At 33.6% G+C, this 25,575-nt stretch overlaps 1 protein-coding gene across 1 annotated transcript in view; it reads left to right on the forward strand.

The window, feature by feature from the left end:
• The window catches only part of LOC123559672 (uncharacterized), a 69,685-nt gene that overhangs the window by 38,984 nt on the left and 5,126 nt on the right, over positions 1-25,575 (forward strand). Inside the window, exon 2 of the mRNA XM_053552490.1 lies at positions 22,191-22,493. Coding sequence (XP_053408465.1) covers positions 22,191-22,493 — 303 coding nt within the window. The remainder of the gene's footprint in view (positions 1-22,190; positions 22,494-25,575) is intronic.

The following is a 25,575-nucleotide window of genomic DNA, read 5'->3' on the forward strand; positions in this document are numbered from 1 at the left end:
TACAATATTATGTAGCTGATAGAAATCTTTTGACATATATATTTTCTGAATGAACCTTATATCTTAAATTTAAATGATCTTTTGACTTTGAAATTGTTTGAAGTTAACTACATGGGATTGTTTTGCAATGATAGCAAAGAAGACATTATGGAAAGGATTTTGGGTGACTGGCCTAAATGTCAAAACAGAAATTCGAAAGAAAACGGCAAAATAAACATTTTCAAATTCAAATTTTTATTCATTACTTTGGGTCATTTTCTGAAGGTGTTGATATAAATGTTAGACTACGTTATATGAAAAGGGGAGAAGGGCGGGTGTAAATGAATATCTGTAAAGAACCAACAGTTACCATCTGTTTATGATATGATCATTGATTGAATAAAACTAGGAAGTCAAGTTTTGTAACTTTATGGTCGTGATTAAAGTTGTATGAAAATCAAAATCCCCTCTTCCGTATAATGTCGTGTTAACGCGATTCGCCTTATTTTGTTTTGTTCACATTTAATAGGGACCATTTGATCATGTGTAAAGTGACTTACTATACACTTTTACCAACTCTGTCTAAAAATGCATACCTATATTCAGTTCATACAACAATTTGAATGTCAGACACTGTTCTGGCCACGCGCAAATACAACGATGGATTGTAGAACCCCAAAATGTAAAAATGGTCACAAAAATGTGAAAAAGGTTATAAGTGTGAAACATTTGTGTAAAATTTGTAAAAACATGCCAAAAAAGGGAAACGGACGTAGTTGTTCTAAATGTGAAAATGACGCTGGTCATATACATTATAAAAAGAGTTTAAAAAGTCACAAATGAAAAGAAAAAACGTATTACAACCAATGTGAAACCGATTTTGACATTTAAATTTGATGGTAAAATACAGTAGTACACATCATCGTTCGATGTTTGCTGAATTTTGCAAAATTATGTTTTGTTCTTTCAAAGCTACAGTCTGTACAAATTAGCACTTTTGACATGGATTGTTAATTTTCTTTTATTATAAGCCGTCTGTTTAAATTACGCTAGTTGCCTTATATAGTATGGTGAAAAACATATTTACATTGAAAACCCACCACAAAAAGTGACCTACTTTTTTCCCACATGCCTTCATGAAAACATTCTAATGATGTAGTCTTAAAACGGCTATATTGCAAAATGACGGGCGGGATTTGAAGACCCTGCGAGTTTGTTTGTTCGTTTGTTTTTGGTTTAACAGTGGTTCAGTCATGTAACGGCGGGCAGTTACCACATAACCAGTGTTCCTGGATTCTGTACCAGTACAAACAAGTTTCCCTGCAAGTAACTGCCAATTTCTCTATATGAATCAGAGGTAGAGGACGAGTTATTTCAGACACAAGGTCTATTATCAACTCGTCACGAAGTTCATTCGCCTTGCAGGAGGCTCGAACTCACGACACCGCGATTCGCTCTCCCTATTGTGCTTAGCGTGGGGGCTTAAAGGTCCTGACTGAGTAATTTTATTTTGTCAACTTAATCTGCTTGACGTTTTACCTATTTTTATTCATTGAATCTATTTGAGGTTTGAAAAACAAAGAAAATAAGAAAATCACACTAGAGAAACGTTTCCGTCACTTCCTTTGTTATGTTTATTTTGAACCCTGAAGAAGGCTAATGTAGCCGAAACGTTGGTTAAAAATAAAGTGACTTGTTTTAAAAAGTTTTTGTAGTTTTGACTACTTTTAATACTTATATACTAGCGAAACAGAAAATGGCTCATATATATACACTATATACACCAAGAATTGTTCATACTGCTATATTGTTAGATAGTGAAGATACCCAGGTCTTGGTCTCTAAAGGGCATTTCCGGGAATTGGTACTGTACAAACCTTTAGCACAGTTGCCGGTCTATTACTTACTAATTATGTTTTGGTAAGAGACATAAAGCTGAATAGCTGCGAACGGTATCGGACACTTCGCATTAATCAAAACAATGAGTGAAATTGTTTTCAGTTGGTTAAAAGTAAAAAGGCTGGTTTCTGGTGAAAGGAACGATTAATGCGATAGAAACAGAGATGCCTGTTTACAAGTTCGAAGACGGAAAGTAAAGGCATTGCATTATATGGTTGTTACTGAGATGATCGCATGTTGTAATGTAGCGTTTTTGTACTATTGTTATATGTATAGGAAATCATATTTAACAATTAAGGCTGTTTGAGATAAACAAAACAAAACAAAATATTTAATAAATTATCTGACCTAGAAATGAATTATTTCTTTTGTAAAAATGAGTCCAAATCTGAATCTCAATCTGTGTAATTAATCTAAATGTCTCAGATTCCCATAATTTTATGCTTTCTTTCTGCTGTACAGGATATAAGCTATAGTGAAAAAGTAAAAGAAAATAATTTAAAAATGTGATAAATAAATGCTTTGATACACTTTTAAGTAAATCAAACATTTGTCTCAGAAATACAAATAATAATAATAATAATTACAAGCAAATTTCGCAGTTCATTTGTATCAGTTGTGTAATATTCTATGTACTGAAGAGAACGTCTTAGAAAATTGAATCAATTTGACGTGAAATTTAATTTATAGATTGATCAGGTCTTTTGTCTCATTTGTATACCTATTTAATATTTTCAAAACGGGCATAGTGACATACCCTAATAATCGCTGAAATTTGTAGAGTAAATATTGTAGTGAATATAATATGTTGAATTTGGATAAAGAAAAGATAGTTTCGTAAACAAAGCACTCCTGGAAATGTCATAAAATGTTATTGGATAATATGTTAATGTTAAATTAATATATGTACTCAAGTTTCTTATTATTTTCATGCAAGTCATGCATTATTACCATCACAGAAATATATCTATGAAACTGGAATGTATAACGCGTTTGGGGCATCCAAGCCTTGCACTTACCCTACTTTCAACAAGTTAAACAAGACGATGCAAATAAAATTACTTTCCACGGACAAAGATTCTAACATTAGTGACAAAATACCAGAGTGATTAAGGTAAACATATATATATAGAGTCTATCAATTTGTACTCAACAACTTTCTTAAGTCGGATCACAAAGAGCCTACCTTTTAAGGTCACGACTAAGGTAGTTGCAAGACATCTATTCACTCCTGTCCGTTTTAAAGATGCAGTTTTAATGTAATGCAAAAGGTTGTGCCAGAACAGACAAAGGACTTTTAAGACTAATTCAGTATTTACAGGCTTCAGGGAGCAAAGATGTAAATTAGAATATAAAACTTCTGATTTGAATGTCTGAACTGAAAGTAAATGTATTTCTGACGTAAAGCGGAGCTAGGTCATTTAGCTTTCCATACATTAAAACAATTATTTGAAAAAAAGAGTGATTGAAGTATTGACATGCAATACAAAGTCCCATTCGAGAAGCCACCAAATTTTCTCTACTGCAATATAACATAATGAACGGACATGTGTCAATTATGTAACAACAAAATTGTACTATAAATATACAATATGTTATAACAAACCAGTTGGATAAAAGTTTGCATATACAAAAATCTAAAGTTGATGATTGTTTCATAACATCTATAAATATAAAAAAAGTAGTTAATTTCAATTTCATTTTGAAATTGGTGAGAAAATATGAGAAAAATGTAAAACATATTCATATTAAAGGGAAGTAATTCTAAATTAAATAAACCAACATTTTTATAATAGGGGCTTGGGTATGGTACATTGTCTCATTATGGCGAACATTTGTGTCAAGTAATATTAAACTCCCTTTATAATTGATGAAAGAGTTATAGATCAGAAAGGAATAAAACTTCTATTGACTTTTGACCTATAACAGTGACCTTGACCTTTAAGTTAGGGTTAAAGTGTTGCGTAAAACATTTGTCTTATTATGGAAAACATTTGTGCCAAGTAATATCAAAATGCCTTCATGGATGACGAGTTATTGACCGGACAGGAAAAAAGCCCTATTGACTTTTGACCTACAATTGTTACCTTGACCTATGAGCTAGGGGTTTTGCGCATGGCACGTTGTCTCATCATGGGGAGCATATGTGCTAATTAATATTAAGAACCATTTATAACTGACGTAGTTATGGATCGAACATGAAATTGAGAACGGCGGACGGAATCACGGACGGACGGAAAAGCTCAGTCCTATAGTCCCCGGATCTAGTTTTCAACCAGTAGGGTCTTATAACCATTTCTGGTAATGTTTTCTAGTTTTCAGCTGTAAGAGTATCCAATTCAAGGATTAGCCCGTGGCCTTCTACCTGTTTTAAGTAAGACAAATTGTTTTGTCAATAAAAGAGGCTGGCTCTGAATATATTTGCCGGTTTTAGTAGTTTTTTGACCAAAACTGTTACTATTTTTCGAGATTCTTTAAAAAGGGAGTAAAATTGGGGAATGACTTCTTGGACAGAAATGGAAATCTATTATGGTTTAACAGTTTTATCAATATATATAATATCCAAACTAACTTTCTTCAGTACCAAAGTATAATTGAATCTATCAGGGAATTTCTAGATAAATTAAGATTTCCTCATAACGCCATCAAAGAGCAAAATCCTTTGCAGTCTTTACCAACAAAAATCATTCAGAGTGCAATAAATGGTTGTAGGTGTATTTATGACTTTTTGTCAAGCTTTCATAAGTTACCAGATTCGAGTAGAAAATGGAAAGACAAATTAAATTTAAATGCTAATTTTAACTGGAAATGTGTATACAATTGTCCATTTGCAATAACAAAGGACCCAAAACTTCAGTGGTTTCAGTTCAAAATAAATCACAGAATTATTGACACAAACTATTTATTAGAAAAAAATGAGGAAAAGAAATGATAATCTTTGTACACTATGTCACAATCACTCAGAAAACATAGAGCATTTATTTGCAGACTGCCAAGTTTCACTAAAATTTTGGGAATGTCCTAATGCGGATATTAACCGGTCAATGTCAGATATTCTATTCGGTAATGCAAATTTCAGTGCAGCTGCTCTATTATTAATCTTGATTGGAAAATACACTATTTATCAAAGTAAATTTATGGAGGCGGTGCCTACCTTACAGATGATTATTAATAGTTTAAGAATACATTTGAAAACTGAGAAGTATGTCGCTAAAAATACATTTGAAAACTGAGAAGTATCTCGGCCCAAAATATGAATAGCTTTGATAGAAAATGGAATAGTTTTAGGACTCTACTTGTAGATGGTGAAGTGTAACACGTGGGTTTGGGGCTTCATCGTGACTGCGCTTGTTGTCTGTTTTTGTTTCTATTTTCATTAAACAATTAATTAATGTCTGAATTACAAGCTATCTATGGAGCATATTATTAGCTTTTCATTAATGGTTATTTGTACTGACTCTTTTCCATTCTGACCTTGTACTTTTTAAACTACATTTTTCCCCTTTTTTCCATATAACTTGTTGAAAAAGTTACTATAGAAAAGATATGCAACTCTGCAATCTCCACACAAAAGTATCTGTTAGAGTTTCCTCCTCTAGATCAATACCATGTTAAAGATTGTAAAAAAATCCCTTGCGGTTCAACGTAAGCAAGGTAACTATGTATGCTCAATTAAGCCGCTAACTTATTGTGTGTAACTGAATTCCTGGTACCTTCTGGTCAACTTGTCCTTGTCATTTTTGTACTTGTTTCTTTTTCTTTCGGGCAAGGATACCAAATCATAATACAACTATTAACGATATTAATGTAGATCCAAACATTGCAAAATAAATTTATTTACTCATTAGTTACTCAAATAGTGTTTAAAAACTATCTGATCATGTGCACAGTCTTTTCACTGTTAATATAATTCTGGTCATTCTGTTTAGAATAGTCTCCATCCGGAACATAACATGTATCACTTGATGATATTGAACAATGTATATCATTAATTGTATAGACATGTACAGCTATGCACTTTCAGACAATTCTGATTGCTTTTTCCTACTTGTCTGGGTGCGTTTGTATGCTTGTGAGTCTTTAACGGTGCCCTAGTGTTTTCTTGTCTGTTGCTTGTTCGTTTTTCTATGTTATTCAATTGATCGTAGTTGTGTATTTATCTTAAGTACATGAGTGTCTGCGCTATTGTGGTTTACGTGGTAGTGCGAGTGTTTTTAAAGAACATGGCATTTTTTTGAATGATCGTCCTTGTTCAACTTTTCCCTTCGGGTTCCTCACCCCCCACCCCGACCCCATTTTGCCACTTACCATTTCCTTCCCCTCCATCTATATTTAGCATAAATTAATATGTCCATTACAGCTTCTTTTTGTTGTTGGCCTACTATGCAAATGCGTGGCTTTGGGGCTGTGTTTTTTGGTGCTCTGTGCTTCCGAGAAATCTGCCCCTGCCGATTATCTTTTTTATGTAGGTACATTTATTTTTCCAACTTCGCTTGATATTATATATGTAAATATCTTTTCTGGCACACAAAATCAATTTTGTGATGAATGTATGATGTTTTTGAAGTAGAAAAGGAAATAAATGATAAAAAAGAAGAACGTGTACATAGAATTTATCCTTAATGTTGATGTCTATAGATAATGATATTTAATAAAGGTTTCGAGAGTATTTTCTTATTTTGATGATAATGCTTATACCTCAGTTTCTTGCCAGATACTTAGCAAAAAGGGAAACGTTGAGAGGGGGGATGGCTTGTAATCTATGTTATATACATTGTTGATAATCATGAACTTTACAAATTGCTACATTCTTAACTTATAGAAATACATTCCACGCGGATATAGAGACACGTTTAATGTCTTAAGAACATAGTGGTATGCTAAATAAAATAATAAATATTTTAAGAATACATATATATTTGATCTCCATATTTATTACGATCGGAATGCTTAAAACGTCCTATTTAGCTTCTGTTCATCTAAAATGTTCCATTTAGTATAAATGCGCCTAAAATGTCACAGTGAGTTTATGTGCGTCTAAATGTTCCAGTGAGTTTATAAGCATCTGAAATAATCAAGTGAACTGGTATTCATCTAAAATGTCCCAGTGAGTTTACATGTATCTGAATGTTCCATTAAGTCTATATGCATCTAAATGTTTCAGTGTGAATGTATTCATCTAAAGTATTCAAGTGAGTTTACATGCATCTTAAATGCTCCAGTGAGTCTATGTGCATCTAAAATGTTCCAGTGTTTAGTTTATATTCCAGTCTGTAATTTCTTTATTTGAGTTTATATGCATCTAAAATGTTCCAGTGAGTTTATATGCATCTAAATGTTCTATTAAGTTTATATGCATCTAAATGTTCCAGTGAGTTGACATGCATCTTAAATGCTCCTGTGAGTCTACATGCATCTAAAATGTTGCAATTAGTCTATATGCATCTGAAATATTCTAGTCTAAAATGTTTCAATGTGTTAATTTGCATCTAAAATGTTCCAGCGAGTTTATATGCAACTAAATGTTCCAGTGAGTTTATATGCATCTAAAATGTTCATAACCTTTCCATTCAGAAATTCAGAAAATTATGTTTAATCCGTAGAAATGGTAGTCATGATACCGTTTTCATGACCAGTATGAGCCTTATACTAGTCAAATAATTCTGGTAATTCTGGGTGGTCATATATATACGCATGTATGTACAAATTTGCGTGCACGCATAACTTACGTGCAATACGTGCAATAATGAATATAGGTGCACGCATATATACGCTTGCAAACATATATCGACCTGCACGCGTATATTTATACGTGCATGTGTGATTAAAAGTGCACGTATATATGCAAACACACTTCCACATAAGCTACAAATTCACGCGTGCACGTACAAAATTTCGCATGTACGCATATTTTATATGTGCACGTATATTTTGAAATGCGCGCACAAAGCAAACTTTGAACCAAATGGAACACCATGATAAGTAAATCCAAAATTACAACTGTACATTTTGATCGTATCAAATTGATGGAAGTTGAATAAATCTCTATTTATTTTTCAACTCCATTTAGTTGAAATTAATCATACATCAATGTATTCAATATAAACCTGAAAATTTCATTTCAGGTTTGTGACGTCACTAATGACATGTGGAGCGAAAAAATACATTTACGTAGATTTACGGTCTCAATTACCTTCAAATAAACTGTTATATTTTGTATGCATATGAGTACTTTTTGTTGAACATTTCAGCATTGACCTTAGACTGTTACAGGACTACGACTTATGAGTATAAAGGTCATCAGAATACGACAGAGGATGGTCAGACATGTATAAGATGGAATTCTTTTGATCATAAATACAGTGACTCTGAGAGGTACATGGAAGCTACGACGTCTGAAGACGAAAATTACTGTCGTGATCCTGGTAGACATGGTTTTCTCTGGTGCTATGTGTCATCAGATGAAAACTATGAAAGATGCGACATTGAAAAATGTGGTAAATACATAATATGATTCGTCTGTCCTTTTTAATATGTGGTGTCCCTACAAAGTGTAGCTCCCTTTTAACCTGAACAGTAACGTGATCATTACCTTGACAAGAATCTTCCAAGCATGTCGTGATACAATATTATGTAGCTGATAGAAATCTTTTGACATATATATTTTCTGAATGAACCTTATATCTTAAATTTAAATGATCTTTTGACTTTGAAATTGTTTAAAGTTAACTACATGGGATTGTTTTGCAATGATCGCAAAGAAGACATAATGGAAAGGATTTTGAGTGACTGGCCTAAATGTCAGAAAAGAAATTTTTACTTTGGGTCATTTTCTGAAGGTGTTCCAAGGCGGTGCCCCACTGTGTTCCTGTATTTGTTTGTTTTGTCCTTTGTGTTCATGTTTGTGTATGGTGTGCAAGAGTTGTTCGTGTGTGTCTTTGGGGAGGCTGCGTTTTATGAACGTGGCTTTCCCTGTTGGATATTCTTCCTTGTTTTTTTTTATATAAATGTTAGACTACGTTAAATGAAAAGGGGAGAAGGGTGGGTGTAAATGAATATCTGTAAAGAACCAACAGTTACCAACTGAATGTCAGACACTGTTCTGGCCACGCGCAAATACAACGAAGGATTGTAGAACCCCAAATTGTAAAAATGGTCACAAAAATGTGAAAAAGGTTATAAGTGTGAAACATTTGTGTAAAATTTGTTAAAACATGCCACAAAAGGGAAACGGACGTAGTTGTTCTAAATGTAAAAATGACGCTGGTCATATACGTTATAATAAAAACGTATTACAACCAATGTAAAACCGATTTTGACATTTAAATTTGATGGTAGAATACAGTAGTACACATCATCGTTCGATGTTTGCTGAATTTTGCAAAATTTTTTTTTGGTTCTTTCAAAGCTACAGTCTGTACAAATTAGCACTTTTGACATGGATTGTTAATTTTTTTTATTATAATCCTTCTTTTTGAATTTCGCTAGTTGCCTTATATAGTATGGTGAAAAACAGATTTACATTGAAAACCCACCACAAAAAGTGACCTACTTTTTTCCCACATGCCTTCATGAAAACATTCTAATGATGTAGTCTTAAAACGGCTATATTGCAAAATGACGGGCGGGATTTTGAAGACCCCGCGAGTTTGTTTGTTCGTTTGTTTTTGGTTTAACAGTGGTTCAGTCATGTAACGGCGGGCAGTTACCACCTTACCAGCGTTCCTGGATTCTGTACCAGTACAAACAAGTTTCACTGCACGTAACTGCCAATTTCTCTATATGAATCAGAGGTAGAAGAAGAGTTATTTCAGACACAAGGTCTATTATCAACTCGTCACGAAGTTCATTCGCCTTGCAGGAGGCTCGAACTCACGACACCGCGATTCGCTCTCCCTATTGTGCTTAGTGTGGGGGCTTAAAGGTCCTGACTGAGTAATTCTATTTTCTCAACTTAATCTGCTTGACGTTTTAGCTATTTTTATTCATTGAATCTATTTGAGGTTTGGAAAACAAAGAAAATAAGAAAATCACACTAGAGAAACGTTTCCGTCACTTCCTTTGTTATGTTTATTTTGAACCCTGAAGAAGGGTAATGTAGCCGAAACGTTGGTTAAAAATAAAGTGACTTGTTATTAAAAAGTTTTTGTAGTTTTGACTACTTTTAATACTTATATACTAGAGAAACAGAAAATGGCTAATATATATACACTATATACACCAAGTACTGTTCATACTGCTATATTGTTAGAAAGTAAAGATACCCAGGTCTTGGCCTCTAAAGGGCATTTCCGGGAGTTGTTACTGTACAAACCTTTAGCACAGCTGCCGGTCTATTACTTACTAATTATGTTTTGGTGTGAGATATAAAGCTGAATAGCTGCGAACGGTATCGGACACTTCGCATTAATCAAAACAATGAGTGAAATTGTTTTCAGTTGGTTAAAAGTAAAAAGGCTGGTTTCTGGTGAAAGGAACGATTAATGCGATAGAAACAGAGATGCCTGTTTACAAGTTCGTAGACGGAAAGTAAAGGCATTGCAGTATATGGTTGTTACTGAGATGATCGCATGTTGTAATGATAGCGTTTTTGTACTATTGTTATATGTATATTTAACAATTAAGGCTGTTTGAGATAAACAAAACAAAAACAAAAAAATTAATAAATTATCTGACCTAGAAATGAATTATTTCTTTTGTAAAAATGAGTCCAAATCTGAGTCTCAATCTGTGTAATTAATCTAAATGTCTCAGATTCCCATACCTTTATGCTTTCTTTCTGCTGTACAGGATATAAGCTATAGTGAAAAAGTAAAAGAAAATAATTTAAAAATGTGATAAAAAATGCTTTGATACACTTTTAAGTAAATCAAACATTTTTCTCAGAAATACAAATAATACTAATAATAATTACAAGCTAATTTCGCAGTTCATTTGTATCAATTGTGTAATATTCTATGTACTGAAGAGAAAGTTTTAGAAAATTGAATCAATTTGACGTGAAATTTAATTTATAGATTGATCAGGACTTTTGTTTTATTTGTATACCTATTTAATATTTTCAAAACGGGCATAGTGACATACCCTAATAATCGCTGAAATTTGTAGAGTAAATATTGTAGTGAATATAATATGTTGAATTTGGATAAAGAAAAGATAGTTTCGTAAACAAAGCACTCCTGGAAATGTTATAATTATTAATGTTATTGGATAATATGTTAATGTTAAATTAATATATGTACTCAAATTTCTTATTATTTTCATGCAAATCATGCATTATTACCATCACAGAAATATATCTATGAAACTGGAATGTATAACGCGTTTGGGGCATCCAAGCCTTGCACTTACCCTATTTTCAACAAGTTAAACAAGACGATGCAAATAAAATTACTTTCCACTGAGAAAGATTCTAACATTAGTGACAAAATACCAGAGTGATTAAGGTAAACATATATATATAGAGTCTATCAAAGGTATAAGTACACTAATTTGTACTCAACAACTTGTCTTAAGTCGGATCACCAAGAGCCTTTTAAGGTCACGACTAAGGTAGTTGCAAGACATCTTTTCACTCCTGTCCGTTTTAAAGATGCAGTTTTAATGTAATGCAAAAGGTAGTGCCAGAACAGACAAAGGACTTTTAAGAATAATTCAGTATTTATAGGCTTCAGGGAGCAAAGATGTAAATTAGAATATAAAACTTCTGATTTGAATGTCTGAACTGAAAGTAAATGTATTTCTGACGTAAAGCGGAGCTAGGTCATTTAGCTTTCCATACATTAAAACAATTATTTGAAAAAAATAGGGATTGAAATATTGACATGCAATACAAAGTCTCATTCGAGAAGCCACCAAATTTTCTCTACTGCAATATAACATAATGAACGGACATGTGTCAATTATGTAACAACAACGTTGTACTATAAATATACAATATGTTATAACAAACCAGTTGGATAAAAGTTTGCATATACAAAAATCTAAAGTTGATGATTGTTTCATAACATCTACTAATATAAAAAAGTAGTTAATTTCAATTTCATTTTGAAATTGGTGGGAAAATATGAGAAAAATGTAAAACATATTTATATTAAAGGGAAGTAAATCTAAATTAAATAAACCAACATTTTTTATAATGGGGGCTTGGGTATGGTACATGACACATTATCTCATTATAGCGAACATTTGTGTCAAGTAATATTAAACTCCCTTTATAATTGATGAAAGAGTTATAGATCAGAAAGGAATAAAACTTCTATTGACTTTTGACCTATAACAGTGACCTTGACCTTTAAGTTAGGGTTAAAGTGTTGCGTAAAACATTTGTCTTATTATGGAAAACATTTGTGCCAAGTAATATCAAAATGCCTTCATGGATGACAGAGTTATTGACTGGACAGGAAAAAAGCCCTATTGACTTTTGACCTACAATTGTTACCTTGACCTATGAGCTAGGGGTTTTGCGCATGGCACGTTGTCTCATCATGGGGAGCACATGTGCTAATTAATATTAAGAACCCTTTATAACTGACGTAGTTATGGATCGAACATGAAATTGAGAACGGCGAACGGAATCACGGACGGACGGAAAAGCTCAGTCCTATAGTCCCCGGAACTAGTTTTCAACCAGTAGGGGTCTTATAACCATTTCTGGTAATGTTTGCTAGTTTTCAGCTGTAAGAGTATCCAATTCAAGGATTAGCCCGTGGCCTTCTACCTGTTTTAAGTAAGACAACTTATTGTGTCAAAAAACGAGGCTGGCTCTGAATATATTTGCCGATTTTAGTAGTTGTTTGACAGAAATCTTGCACCAAAACTGTTAATTCTTGTTTATTAGAGTGGTTCAACTGTGATGTGTTGCACTCTGCATGCAACTAATTAAAATTATTCCTACTTACTTACTCCCGAGGAATGAAATGCTCTGATTAAAGTAAAGATGGAAGATAGATAAGTTAAAAACTTATAATTTCGGTTCAGGCACTCTAAACCCGTGGTATTGCCGTCTGACACTTTCTTAACATGTGTTAAAGGAACGTACTATTACTATATCCCCTCCCACTCCAAGAAAATTGTTAAACTAAGGTCGGCCAAGTCGTCTATTGTTTTCAGTAAATGCAGTATTTTGGTCTAGATAAAATATTCAATGTGAATGCGAAAAAGTATAAAATTATTTTCACATTTGAAGAAATGCATTTTTCACTTTTGTGACCTAAACAATGTTTTTTTTACTTTTGTGACGCTTTTTGATGACGTACGTGACATGCGCCATTTTAACTATATATAGGTTTCATGTTACAAATATTGTTAAATTATTTCACGTTTTACATTTGAGGGTCATACAAAGTTTAAATGGTTGTAAATAATGCGCTGTGTGTCTAAGGTACTGTTGTAATTGTAGGTTTTTTAAACCAGTTACATGTAGCATACATGCATGTGCAAGTTTAGGAATTTTAAAGTAATATAGAAATCATATCGGATTCTACACAACTCAACATGCATCGAGACCCTCACCTGCATTGTGTCTTTTGCTATTTTTGACATGAAATTGTAATTATAACCTATATTTGTATAATTTAATAGTCACTGTCGACGTGAACCAATGCGGAAGTCTGGAAATAGAACAGCCGACTATATTGGGAAGAAATGTAACTTTTACATTTACCCCGGAAACAACCTCAGAGGCAGACTTGAAATGGGAACGGTCAAAAGAAGGAAATCAATGGCGTAGGATTCACTACACGTTTACACAGCAGTATTTCCAAGATGGGACATATTACTTGATTTTAACTGACACTGTCAGAGGCTATGACGAAGCATTTTACCGGGTTGATTATAAGAACAATAGCGTAAGCTGTTTAATGGAGACTCCAAAACTTCAGCTTCAAGGTAAATATAATATATACATCCTTCCATAATATAATTTCAATATTTATTTAGAATCAAATGTGTTTTTGCGTTACTGACCAGTCGCTAATTTAAGGACGTTTATGTTAAGTATTTAAGACTGATGTAAGATTTAAAGACCGCTTAGATTTATGTGGATTCTTAAACATGTATATGTTGAAACAAGAAATCCAAAGTTATTGTAAGGTCAAGGTCTTTGATTAGTGTCAATTTTGTAATGTTTCATGTATATAATTATATCACATCTATGAACCAGTTTCGTGAAAATAAATATAACTATTACTTAACTCTATATATAACTGGCTGTACCATAGCTTGTGCTATAAGATCGGTCTTTAATGCAACACGTATTTACTATGCTAATAAGTCAAATTTTGAAAATAAATAAATAAAATAAATTTGGGCTTGCCGGTCAATAAGTGTATCATATAAAACCTAAAGACACATCCTACACTAGTCTCGAACATTTTGATGTGATGTATGGGAACTATCGTTTAGCTATTTAGACATGTACGTGCTCCCGGTATTATTAGTTACACTGCTCGTTGGTGACAGGATACGGGATATACGCTGTCGAGGAAACCCAGCTGCGCTCTCTACAACGAGCAGTGTAACGATTTTATCCTGCCGACTATCATTTACTCCCATTCTATGTTACACCTCAAAATGGCAGCAACGCATTTTGGTAGTCACAACCAAAAGTCGTTCGAGTTTTGGTAGCGATATAATGCGTTGCAATGGTACATACGATGTGCTGAGGATCATGGAATGGAACGTATTTTGGTAGTTTTTTTTTTACATTATGAACATGAGAGAGAAAAAAGGCGGAAATGTATCCTACAAAAATGGTGGGGGAGGGGGTTCAGAGTTGCCCTCCCGAGATATAGTTTTAATGAGCGTGTGAAAGGGTCCTCAAGTGACGCTTACTATGCAATTACATTGTATTGTTTTGTTGTTTTAATGTGCAAGTGTTGTATGAGGGATAGTCAACCGAAATCCTTTAAAGCATGAAAATGCTGAATTATGTAAAACGAAATATAAATATGAGAATGGCACGTGGGTCCTCCACCTAGATATTTCTAAAACATCCCATATAAAGAAAAATAGTGAATTCTGTGAGTGTTTTACGGTTCTCAGATAAATATTTCCGGCATAAAAGGGTTTTCTTCTTTAAAGGTGAGGGGTTTCGAGAGTCCACCACAGATATCTTTGAAAACATGAAATAGATGAGCTGAAAACTCATTGGAGGTCCTAATGTGATATTTGGTTGTCGTTCCAGGTCGCATAAAGTATATATAATAATTAGGCTCATGTTTCCAGTACACTAACTTTAGTCGAGTAATGGACAGACACTTAACAAATCAAAGCCCTGAGAGAACCGGTATGCATTTTAATCGAGAAGCCAGGCGAGAAAAGATTCCATCATTTTGCAATATTTCACTAAATGCTTCCAGTTTTTTGAACACATTGAACCACAAAAGTAGCCCACATCCAGACCAAAGTCAGTAAAGGTTACTCAAATCATAATCTTTGACTTGACTCTAGGGAACCAATGTCTGTATGTATGAAGTCTGATCATCAGTAAAAGCAGACGAAGGCTTGAAAGGTCGCTTTGACCTCGACACTAAAATCAATAGCGGCTGTTTATGTCCTGGCAAGGTTTTAAGAAAATCAAAAGGACTAGACTGAAAGCAGGTTCGACAGACAATCATGGCAGGATCTTCCAAAGTGAGATGTCAATGCATAAAACCAAGAGAACAAATAGAAAAAAATATTTATTTTCTAAAGTGTGTAACAATTTTTTAAAAATCTTACAAACCTGTGTAACAATTTTTTAAAGATCTTACAAGATTGTGTAACACATTTTTAAAACTTAGAAATTCAGTATGTTGAAGGCCCAATATCTTCTCATGTCAAGCAATCCAACTGATTCACTTAAAAGGAATGTGTGCGAACAAGAGGGTTGGCAAAACTAGCATCATATGAGTAATATGCAAGCATCAAGTCGCCGAAAAGCTGCCGGCTAATATTTTCAAGATTGGATTGAAAAAAAAAAGGCTAACAAGATTTAGCTTACCAAAAGGTACCTACTAGCGCATATTAAATATTCTTTTAAAGGGTCCTGTTACAGGTGTTAAATAAAACAACTATGAAAAAAGTGTTTTGTTAGTTTATGTGCATTCTTATCTTTTTTAAAAGTATTTAAAGTAATTTGACACTAACATTTATTTAATTTATAATAATAATCACTCACCTTTTGATAAGCGATTCTACCTAAATATTATCAACGGGCAATAAATAATAAAGATTATCATACTATCAAAATTTCGGAATATATGGCCGTCTGGGCCTTAATAATCAAGTTTGAAGAACGATGGCTTATATAGGCCCGGATCCAGGGCCGGGCAGAAGGGACCAGTGCCTCCCCCTCCCCCCCCCCCCCCCCCCCCCCCCCCCCCATTTGGCTGAGAAGTGACCTATACTCATCAAAGATGCACTCTACTTTTTTGGCAAAGGAATAATTTTTCTCAAAATTTAGACCCAGAAACGCACCAGAGGCCACCATTTCATGCCTGTATTTCAAAATTTTTAAGGGGAACAGCCCCCTGACCCACCCCTCCCCCACATTAAGAGGGAGTAACCGTTCCATTTCCTCAAAATTTAGACCTAAAAATGCACCAGAGGCCACCATTTTACGCCTGTGAGTACACTCACCAATAAATTGCCCAGAGGACACCATCCATTTCTTTCATAACTGTATTTGAGTATTTGAAAAAAAATCCAGGATGAGACGCCCCTGAAACCCCCCTCACACCCGCCCCCAACATGGGCAAAAGCACCCCCGTCCAATACCTCGACATGCGCTTCGGCGTTGGCATCTTCGTTCTAGACTGGTGCCCCCCACCTCTACCCCCCAGTCAAAAATTTCTGGATCCGGGCCTGTTATATATAAGTAGGCAACCAACACTCTAGCGGGTTTGAAAAAAATGCATACAAAAAGTTCATAGCCTTAATCTTACAAAACAAATTATCAAGAGGCATTAAATTAAGTTCGGAACATTTTATAGCTTAATAAAAGTGAGAAAAAAAATCCATTATATAATTCTTGCATTCTCGCATACCAGAGCTCTACCATGGCTCCCCGGTAGAACGTTCGTCCGTCGTTCGTCTCGGTTACCATGTCGAACATCTGATAAATGACAATTCTGGATAAAAACAAGAGAAGTAATTGAAATGACGGTGCGTAGCGTGCAAGTAGCATTGACAGACAAGCGAAAAAATCTCGATTTACTTTATAATTACAGTATATATTGATGGTAATACTTAACGTCAAATTAATCTATGGTTGATATGAAATAAAATCTGTAAAAGATCCTTCGAAAGCAAAGAATTGCAACCAAGAAGAATAATAGCAGACGATGGTTTTGGGCGGGAGTCTATTTTTAGATGATGCATATTCATTCAATTAATCTCTAACAATAAAGCTATAACTGCTATTGCGGTGCATTGCATGCCGTTGAAAGGCTGAAAAAACCACGTCGCATCCTTGATGAAAGTTACCCCAAAACCCTCTTACCATCTTTATATTTTTCTTGTTTACATATTAACACACAAGCTAAGCCTCGTTCTGAGACCCACGCTCCAGCATCCTCACGAATCAGAACGGACATAGTTTTCACATTTTCAAACAATGAATGCTAAAGATTTCTCGTAACCCAAACATTTCGACAAATTATATTATATATCTTCTAATGAAAGGCCCATAGTTTGACAATAAAGTAAAAACAAATCACGAAATTTATAGACTGCTATTACAGACAAGAGACAGTCAGAAAATATGGGCCTTAGACTGTGTTACTTCCCTTGTCTTATATGCGCTCATGTAGATTTATCTTTCTCCTGCAGTAGTATATTCTAAATACTCGCAGCGTGACGTAGACAGTCTCAGCCAATCAGTGCTCGGTGGAAAGCTTTAAATAGCAGTTAATTATTTACCACAGAATAGGATAGGGATAAGTTCTTTATACATTTTTTCCTATTTTCCTAAAAATGCTATCTTTTGAAATTATTAAAATCTTATTATTCAGTTCCTTTATGTAAGCATTTCATTAACTGCCTTATATTTCTTTTATTTACAATATCATTTTTTCATTGTCATATTTTAATAACTTCTCTATACCAGCGGCAGAATCCTAAAGCATATCAAATATAGTCGCCGGTTCCTAATAAGAAAAGGGCCTTAATGGGGTTTTTAATTATGAATGACTACTATTTTTTTTGCAAATACTTCATAAGAAATCTATATCCGTGATTTTCACGTTATAAATATTGGTGCTACCGACGACATATATTTTTAGCGGCTTAATATAGTTTTCCGTGTGTCATTCGCCTTGGTCACATGACAAATATTTACCGCGTAATTAAAGTTGTTCAGTGAAAAATCAATACATTTATAAATCTACAAATGTATCCGATCAAAACCATATTTTTTATTAAAAATTAATTAGTGCTCAGATTTATTGCATATCCATAATAAATTGCATCGATCTGTTTACTGTCATATCATTCAATTCCTTGTAAGTATTAAACTACTTTTACGACGCATGCTAGGGAAAGGTAGCGCTGAACCGGAACCATGCCTTCTTGGTCTTGGTCAAGTGATAAATATTTACCTCGTAAAGTAGTACAACGCGTAGACAATGTTCTTTACAAGAACTTATAATCCCTGTCATATTTTTATTTACAAATCAAAAGTGTTAACATTTATTGCATATGCTAATAAATGGTATCAATCTGTTTACTCTCAGACCCTTAAATTTCATAGAAGTACTGAACTACTTTTATAGCGCATGTATGGAGAAAGGTAGTAACCGCATTTGTAACTAAAATTTTAGCAATGTCAGTATACGTAGTTTTGCGACTTATGGAAGGCTACGCTTCCCAAATATGCCACTGAACCTTAACTTTTAAACAAATGTAACAATTTAAGAGCTTACATTTGTGCATTCAGCCAAAGGGCAATCCTACACTCCGGAGTTTAAGAAAAGTTTTTCCAGCACCAGGTGAAAATACGAGAAAGTTATATTTACTCGACCAACCTCGGTAACTCTCGGTGAATAAATAATTCGGTACCCTCGGAATTAAATTCATAACAGGGTTGGATTATTTAATAGTATTTCACTATATCAAACAACATTGAAATTTTCTAAACGTTTTTGGTGGATAAAAGTTGCTAGTCTACCTTGCATATACTTTTAAAGTTATTATACAACCCGTCTTATGTGACATTTTCTCGTGATTCCTCTGAATTTTAATCTCAAACAGTCTATACTGGGATAACTTTATTTCTTGATGAACATGTTTGGGGGTTGCTGCCCCCACACCCCGTCTTTGCCCAACACTCCCTAACTTGCTGCGCATGCGCATCGTTAACTTCCAACTTGTACGAAAATAGAACCCGTTTTACAGCTAAAAGACTGTTAAAGACCTTTGTTTTGAAATTACAGCTGTAAAAGACCTGTAAATTGAAAATTATCAGGAATACAGTTGAAATTTACAGGCTTAAAACATGCAAGTCTAAATAACCAGCTGAAAAAATAATTACAGTTGAAAATTACAGCTGTAAAATGGTCAGGTCTCCAAATTACAGCTGTAACGTTTTTGGAAGGAAACATGTCAGCCATCTTTAATGAAAATGTTTAATAATGTAACTTCCGAAACCGGACCTTCTGAAAACCGGAAACCTTTGAAAACCGCACGAAATTCAAGGTCCCGTTTTTTTCTGTTCTTATTTCAATACATTTTTAACCTCTGAAAACCGGAACTTCCGAATTCTGAAAACCGGACGATTTTTGAAGCACCGTTTATATTTTAGCACTAAAATTGACTTCTGAAAACCGAACTGCAAAATATTTGCTGAATTAAAAGTGTCACCTGATAATCCAGAAACGCTGTCAACATGTTCTTTTGTTTATTTATTAGCGGTGAGCGTTTATTTTGACACGCTATATAATCACAATGATCATTTGATGCAAAAGTAAGGAAGTAATTAGCAATTATTTTCATTTGTATTCAATTTATGAAAACGTGATGAATTAAATATCTTATGTGTTAAAACCTTTCTTAATGTTTGAACGAAAGAAAGATAGATGTTTTAAATGATTAGTTACATCGATTAAACTATGCATTATCAACATTAATTAAAATTTAATGTTGACGAACTCGGGACTCCAAAGATGGTAAAATGTTAGTGGAAAATGTTTGCGTAAATGCTATTATTAAAGTTCTGTGGTTTCTTTTTATATTTATTATTTATGTATTTATTATCCTTAATGTTAATTAATTAATTAATATGAAATTGTAAAATTAAAAAGGATAAAAATCTCTTTCATCCTACGTGTAAGAAAACATAACTCTTGTGCACCACGTCCACTTTGCCCACAAACTCTCAAACTTCTGAATTCCGGAAACTTCAAAAAACCGAACTTTTAGGCTGGTCCGGAGGTCGTTCGGTTTTCGGAAGTTACACTTTATATTACAGTTGTAAAAGGACATGCGTAAGCACATACATTAACATTTTACACTTTATTTGAAACTTATAAGTTTGAAAGAAATATTTACGAGATTGTCATATGTTTTCATGACAAAGAAAGTTTTAGAAACAAGATATGAAGCATATTTTCTACTTTGTTTTCCTTTAATTCTGCAATTGCTATACTATTTACATATTTTATATTGTTCTTTCCCTGTTAGATCATTAATTTTGTCATTCGTGTAGCGATTGCTACCCTTTCTAGAGAATTACTTTTTATTCAAAAACTTTCTGTACCTCTATTTTCGTCCCTTACAATAATATTCGTTTTTTTTTTCAACACCTGTATTATTTTTACAGCTGTGACTTTTATGCATATTTACAGTTGTAACTTGTTTTTCAGTTTTTCAGCTGTAAGTTTTTTTTACAGCTGTTTCTCATTTGCATAACTCAACCTGTTTTACAGTCGTTGTACAGCTGTAAACTGAAATCTACAGCTGTTAATATCAATGATGTTATATAAAATCTACAGGTACTAATTTGAAATAATCATGACTGTAATTTTGAACAAAATACAGGTCTTTTACAACTGTAAAATTTCGTACAGGGGAACCGCTAAAGTGCATTCTATTGTTCTATCCTTCGAAATTCATTAGGTTTCACGATGTCAGAAATGTCTTGAAATTTCGGCTTTCATCCCGTTTCCTGTTAAATCCTTTAGCTTGCACGTAGATTAAATGATCCTACAAATTAACAAACTGCTGAGTAACAAATACGTTCTTCTATTTCCGCTTCTTACGCTAACTTCATGAGCTTAAACTAAGTAGAAAAATAAAAACGGCAAGAAAACACTGAATGTACTCTCGGAAACGATATCTATAGCTTGAACTAAATAATCCGACTAGACTCGATTACGTCAGCGATGCGGCAGCCATTTTGTTTTGATCAATATTCCTGTCTCCACGTGACGTGTATTGACCAATAGAAATGCAAGAAATTTGTAGAAAGCGAGATAAAGGTAAATGCTAGCCAGATACCAAACCAAGTTCTCTCGGCAAAAGATTTAAAACATTTGAAAATTAATCACATATTATTGTGCTTTCCTCCTATAGGGCAGTTAAATATTAAATAAATTGTAAATGTTTCATTTCCTTTCCCCCTCAGATATAACGTATTCGTGTGGATTTGTTTACCTAAGAACAACAAAGGTGAGAGAAGGCGAGAACGTAGAACTAGAATATTATCCATCGAAACATGTTATGCAAAATCAAAAACACTTTGTACGAGAGTGGAAGCGTTCTACACAGAATCACCCTCTTACAATAAGTTTGACGGAAGATGCGTATGAGGAAGAAATGGGACCGAATGAAAAATATGTGTTGACTATAAACATGTTCAATGAAAGAATGAATGACGGATATGGAGTTTACTGCGGCGAAAGATTGAACTACTCCAATTTTGTCGATGTGATAATACCAGGTAATATTGTTCTTACAATCAAAATTCTGAAGACCTTCTGAAGTTATTATCCGAAATAAAAGTTAAAGCTTAAGGTGGTGGACCCATAATGAAAATATGCTATTTCCGCGCAATTACATATCCTCCGTTTTAAATTTCGGCATTCTTCGGTCCTAACTGTATTTTTTTCATAAACAACAGAAGGATGCCGAAATTTCATACGGAGATTATGTACGGAAAAAGCCTAGTTATTGTCGTTACGGGTCCATCGCCTAAAATTCATTGTGTGTCTTTTTTAATGACATTTGCTAATATTATGCATTTAGTCAAAATTATCCATTTGGTCGTTTTCAAATACTTTCACAAAATATAGTCTCTAAGTGCAACCGAATTTTAATTTGAACATAAATTGTAGTTGCACCAAGAGCACCAGCATTTGAAGGTTTAAAGGACATAGGCGACTGTAAGGAGTGTATTGTTGGTGAGGATGGTGATCAGTTCAGTGTACTCTGCAAGACAAGTGGTGGTACACAGCCAATTAAAGTCACCATGTCGATAGGGAATAAATCGCTAAGCTCAGCACGCTATAATGACACAGCGGGTTACCTGGCTTTCTTTACACTTCGCAACAAACATCATATGGCAATTATGACATGCACAGTTATGAACGATGCATTAACCTCACCTTTAATCATCACTGCACATGTGTATGTTATCAGTAAGTGAAACTCTTATTTATTTCATTCTAAAAGTTCGTGTAAACTTAAAATCAAAAATGTATTAATCGCATTTGCATTTGCGTATAAGGTATTTAAGTTTTAAACACAGCGTTCACAGTTTGTTTATCATTCTGTTATTTTAAATATTTTCAGCTTACATGACGCGTACTGCGGACCATGGACAGCGGACTTACTATAGGGTTTTCTCAAACTGAAAGGAAGTTATGCATAACTAAACAGTGCCATATTTAGCATCCGGTTCTAATGCCATAATACTGTTTCCATTTAAAATATCTGAGAAAAGACAGTTATAAGATTTATTAATATCCATTTTATTGTATATGAATTACCAATATATTTAGTCTTACAAGCATTCTAAACAGCGTGGGAGCATTTTGTTTTAAAATATGCTGTTACCTTTTATATCGGTTTTTGATTAATGTATCTATTCAAATCTTCCGACTGCCGCATTTATGAACAAGAAGCTAGAGGATCTGTATCGCAAACTTGTTCTTTTTTATTTGGAGTGCTGCAACCACTTTTATACGCTTGCTGTCAATGTCGTGAGGTTCTAGCCAGTATTCGCTAGCAGTGAAAACGGCTGTTGATTCAAGGATCAACATGCCCTATAATCCAGGATTTGAAGCAAATGACCTCCTGGTGAGGAGACAGACACTCTTTCCCTACGCCGCACTTTTGAGGTTCACCTATATTAGATCGGGCGACCCCTATGAGTAGGAGATCACAACAACATATGTTACAAGTTATTAGTTGAATATTTTGTATCAAAGAATGCCTGTAATGAATGGAAACATAGAGTTTCGTATTATTGCACTCGCGACGCTGACATGTTATTGTACGACGCACAATTTTGAATATGCACGATACGATGCGTGACATTTTAATGAACCGCGGTAAAAAATGTCGCACGTGGTATTATACATTCTTAACCATTTTAAACCCTACAAATTCAGTTTTATACGGTACTGAATTCATTCAAGTTTCCCGGTCACCATATCATGATATACATGATGGCTACATTATGAATTTTTAAACCAATATAGACCTTGAGTTTTCATGAGTTTAAATCTTTGTTCAAATTCCCTGAAGCCGAGTATCTACACATACCATAGTGTTCGAAAAGGTACTCGACTAAAAAGGCTTTGCCAATAATGATAAAATGATAGTCTCGACTACTAAGCTGGTTGTATTAAATAACCACACAGAATTGCTCTAATGGTGTCAAAAATAATTTCGTTCTTTGCATGTACAGGCCATAAAACGTTTTTGGAATATGATCTGAATTTTGACCTTGGACGCTTCCCAGGTCCCATGTTCACAAACCAAATTTCGGTTTCACCTGGGTTTTAGATTGAAATTTTGGCAGCTTGTTTAAATGGAACTTAAAGATTAAACTTAGTTGAGACTGACACTCAATACTGAATAGTCACTTGAAAATAGTCATGAATTTAAAACTTTAATTTTTAATGAGCAATTTTGATATCAATGACAAAATTTCATTATCAAACTCAGCTGAGACTCAAAATGTTTTGAAAACAGAAGTCAAGGAATTCAATCTTGGTGTGACCTCAGTCATCAAGATCGAGCCTGTCTTGATCATTTTTCAAAATCTGATATCAGATTATGAAAATATGAAGTGGCTATTCATTTTTTATTTTAAAACATGCTGATACATAACTAAGTCAGGATGTTTTCGCTATATTATGTTAATGTATCGGATCTCGTTTCAACGGGGATGAAAGATATTTTTATGAGAACTTCCCGTATGATTAGACAAAGTGTTGAACTAAATCATTCAAGTAGAAGTATTTCATTAAAACTTTTATTTTATGGAATATTCTACAATTATAGCAATTAATGGGACAATTCATTTTTATCATACAGAAGTCTACGAGAACACAGTAATTACATGTATATTATAAAACAAAAACTTAAACGAACATTCATATTATTCAGAATGTTGTTTTTTTTTTCACAATAATACTTTGTACTGCGTTTTTTTCATATCTTGATGCTAGGAAAAACAAGTCCAAGAAATCCTGTGGACGGACACAAATTAAAATCCAAATGTTTTTATAGAAACCGCTGTTATCTTTAAATCCATGTTTCAAGCTGTACTTTTTAATGCAAGAACATATTAAAGATGTTTCTCACAATTATTTCTAGCGAACAGATTTTATGCATATTTATTGATTGATGTATCATAAGTTAAAATAAAAATATAAAGATGATAGATACCAGTGCTTCTTTTTAAATATTCAAAGTTAATTAAGAACACCAAATTGGTATTGTTGTCTGAAGAAACAATATATACATGTCATAATAAAACAAGTGCTAACAGCTATTTACTTTAAAATTCACTCTGATTTTACTGTTTTCTGCATCACAGTTAATGAAACCACTATAACTATGCATAAAATATCAACATACAGATATATTAACACAGACAAAATACTTTTGACAGATATCGAAAGTATCTGAAACTGAAAAAAAGTATTTTCTAACGAAATGAAAAATCTAGCGGACAGTATTTTACCAATTTTTGTATTATGTATGCTAGAACTAGGACAAAAATACTTAATTAAAAAAAAATAATATCAACCCGTGCTCGTTTTCAAGAAAAACTAAAAAGATGTTCACTCCACCCAAGAAAGTTTTTTTTTTTTTCATTATCCAACCCACCCGAAACTTATGAACATTTTTTTCTTACACAACAAATTGCACAATGTTTTAAACAGTTTCATATAATTTTCTTACTCACGTACTAAAGAATACTCCTTTAAGGCTTCATGCCTCTAAGTCAAATACTTTTCAGGATACGTGCTACACAAGCTTTTATGCCATTTACATATATATTTGACTAGTTCAAGGGACATAAATCTGTTGTTACTGAGTGAAACATCAAAGAAAAGCGCTGGTGCACAACTTCGCATTCTGAATTTAATTTTTATATGGGTTCATGATTCTAGGCCATATACCTTTTGAGGTACATGCGACACAAATTGTTAGGAGCTTTATGTACATTTTGACTGCAAGGGCCATAACTGGTGGACTTACTAC

Source organism: Mercenaria mercenaria, chromosome 10, assembly GCF_021730395.1.
Source record: "Mercenaria mercenaria strain notata chromosome 10, MADL_Memer_1, whole genome shotgun sequence".
Classification (NCBI taxonomy): Eukaryota; Metazoa; Mollusca; class Bivalvia; order Venerida; family Veneridae; genus Mercenaria; species Mercenaria mercenaria.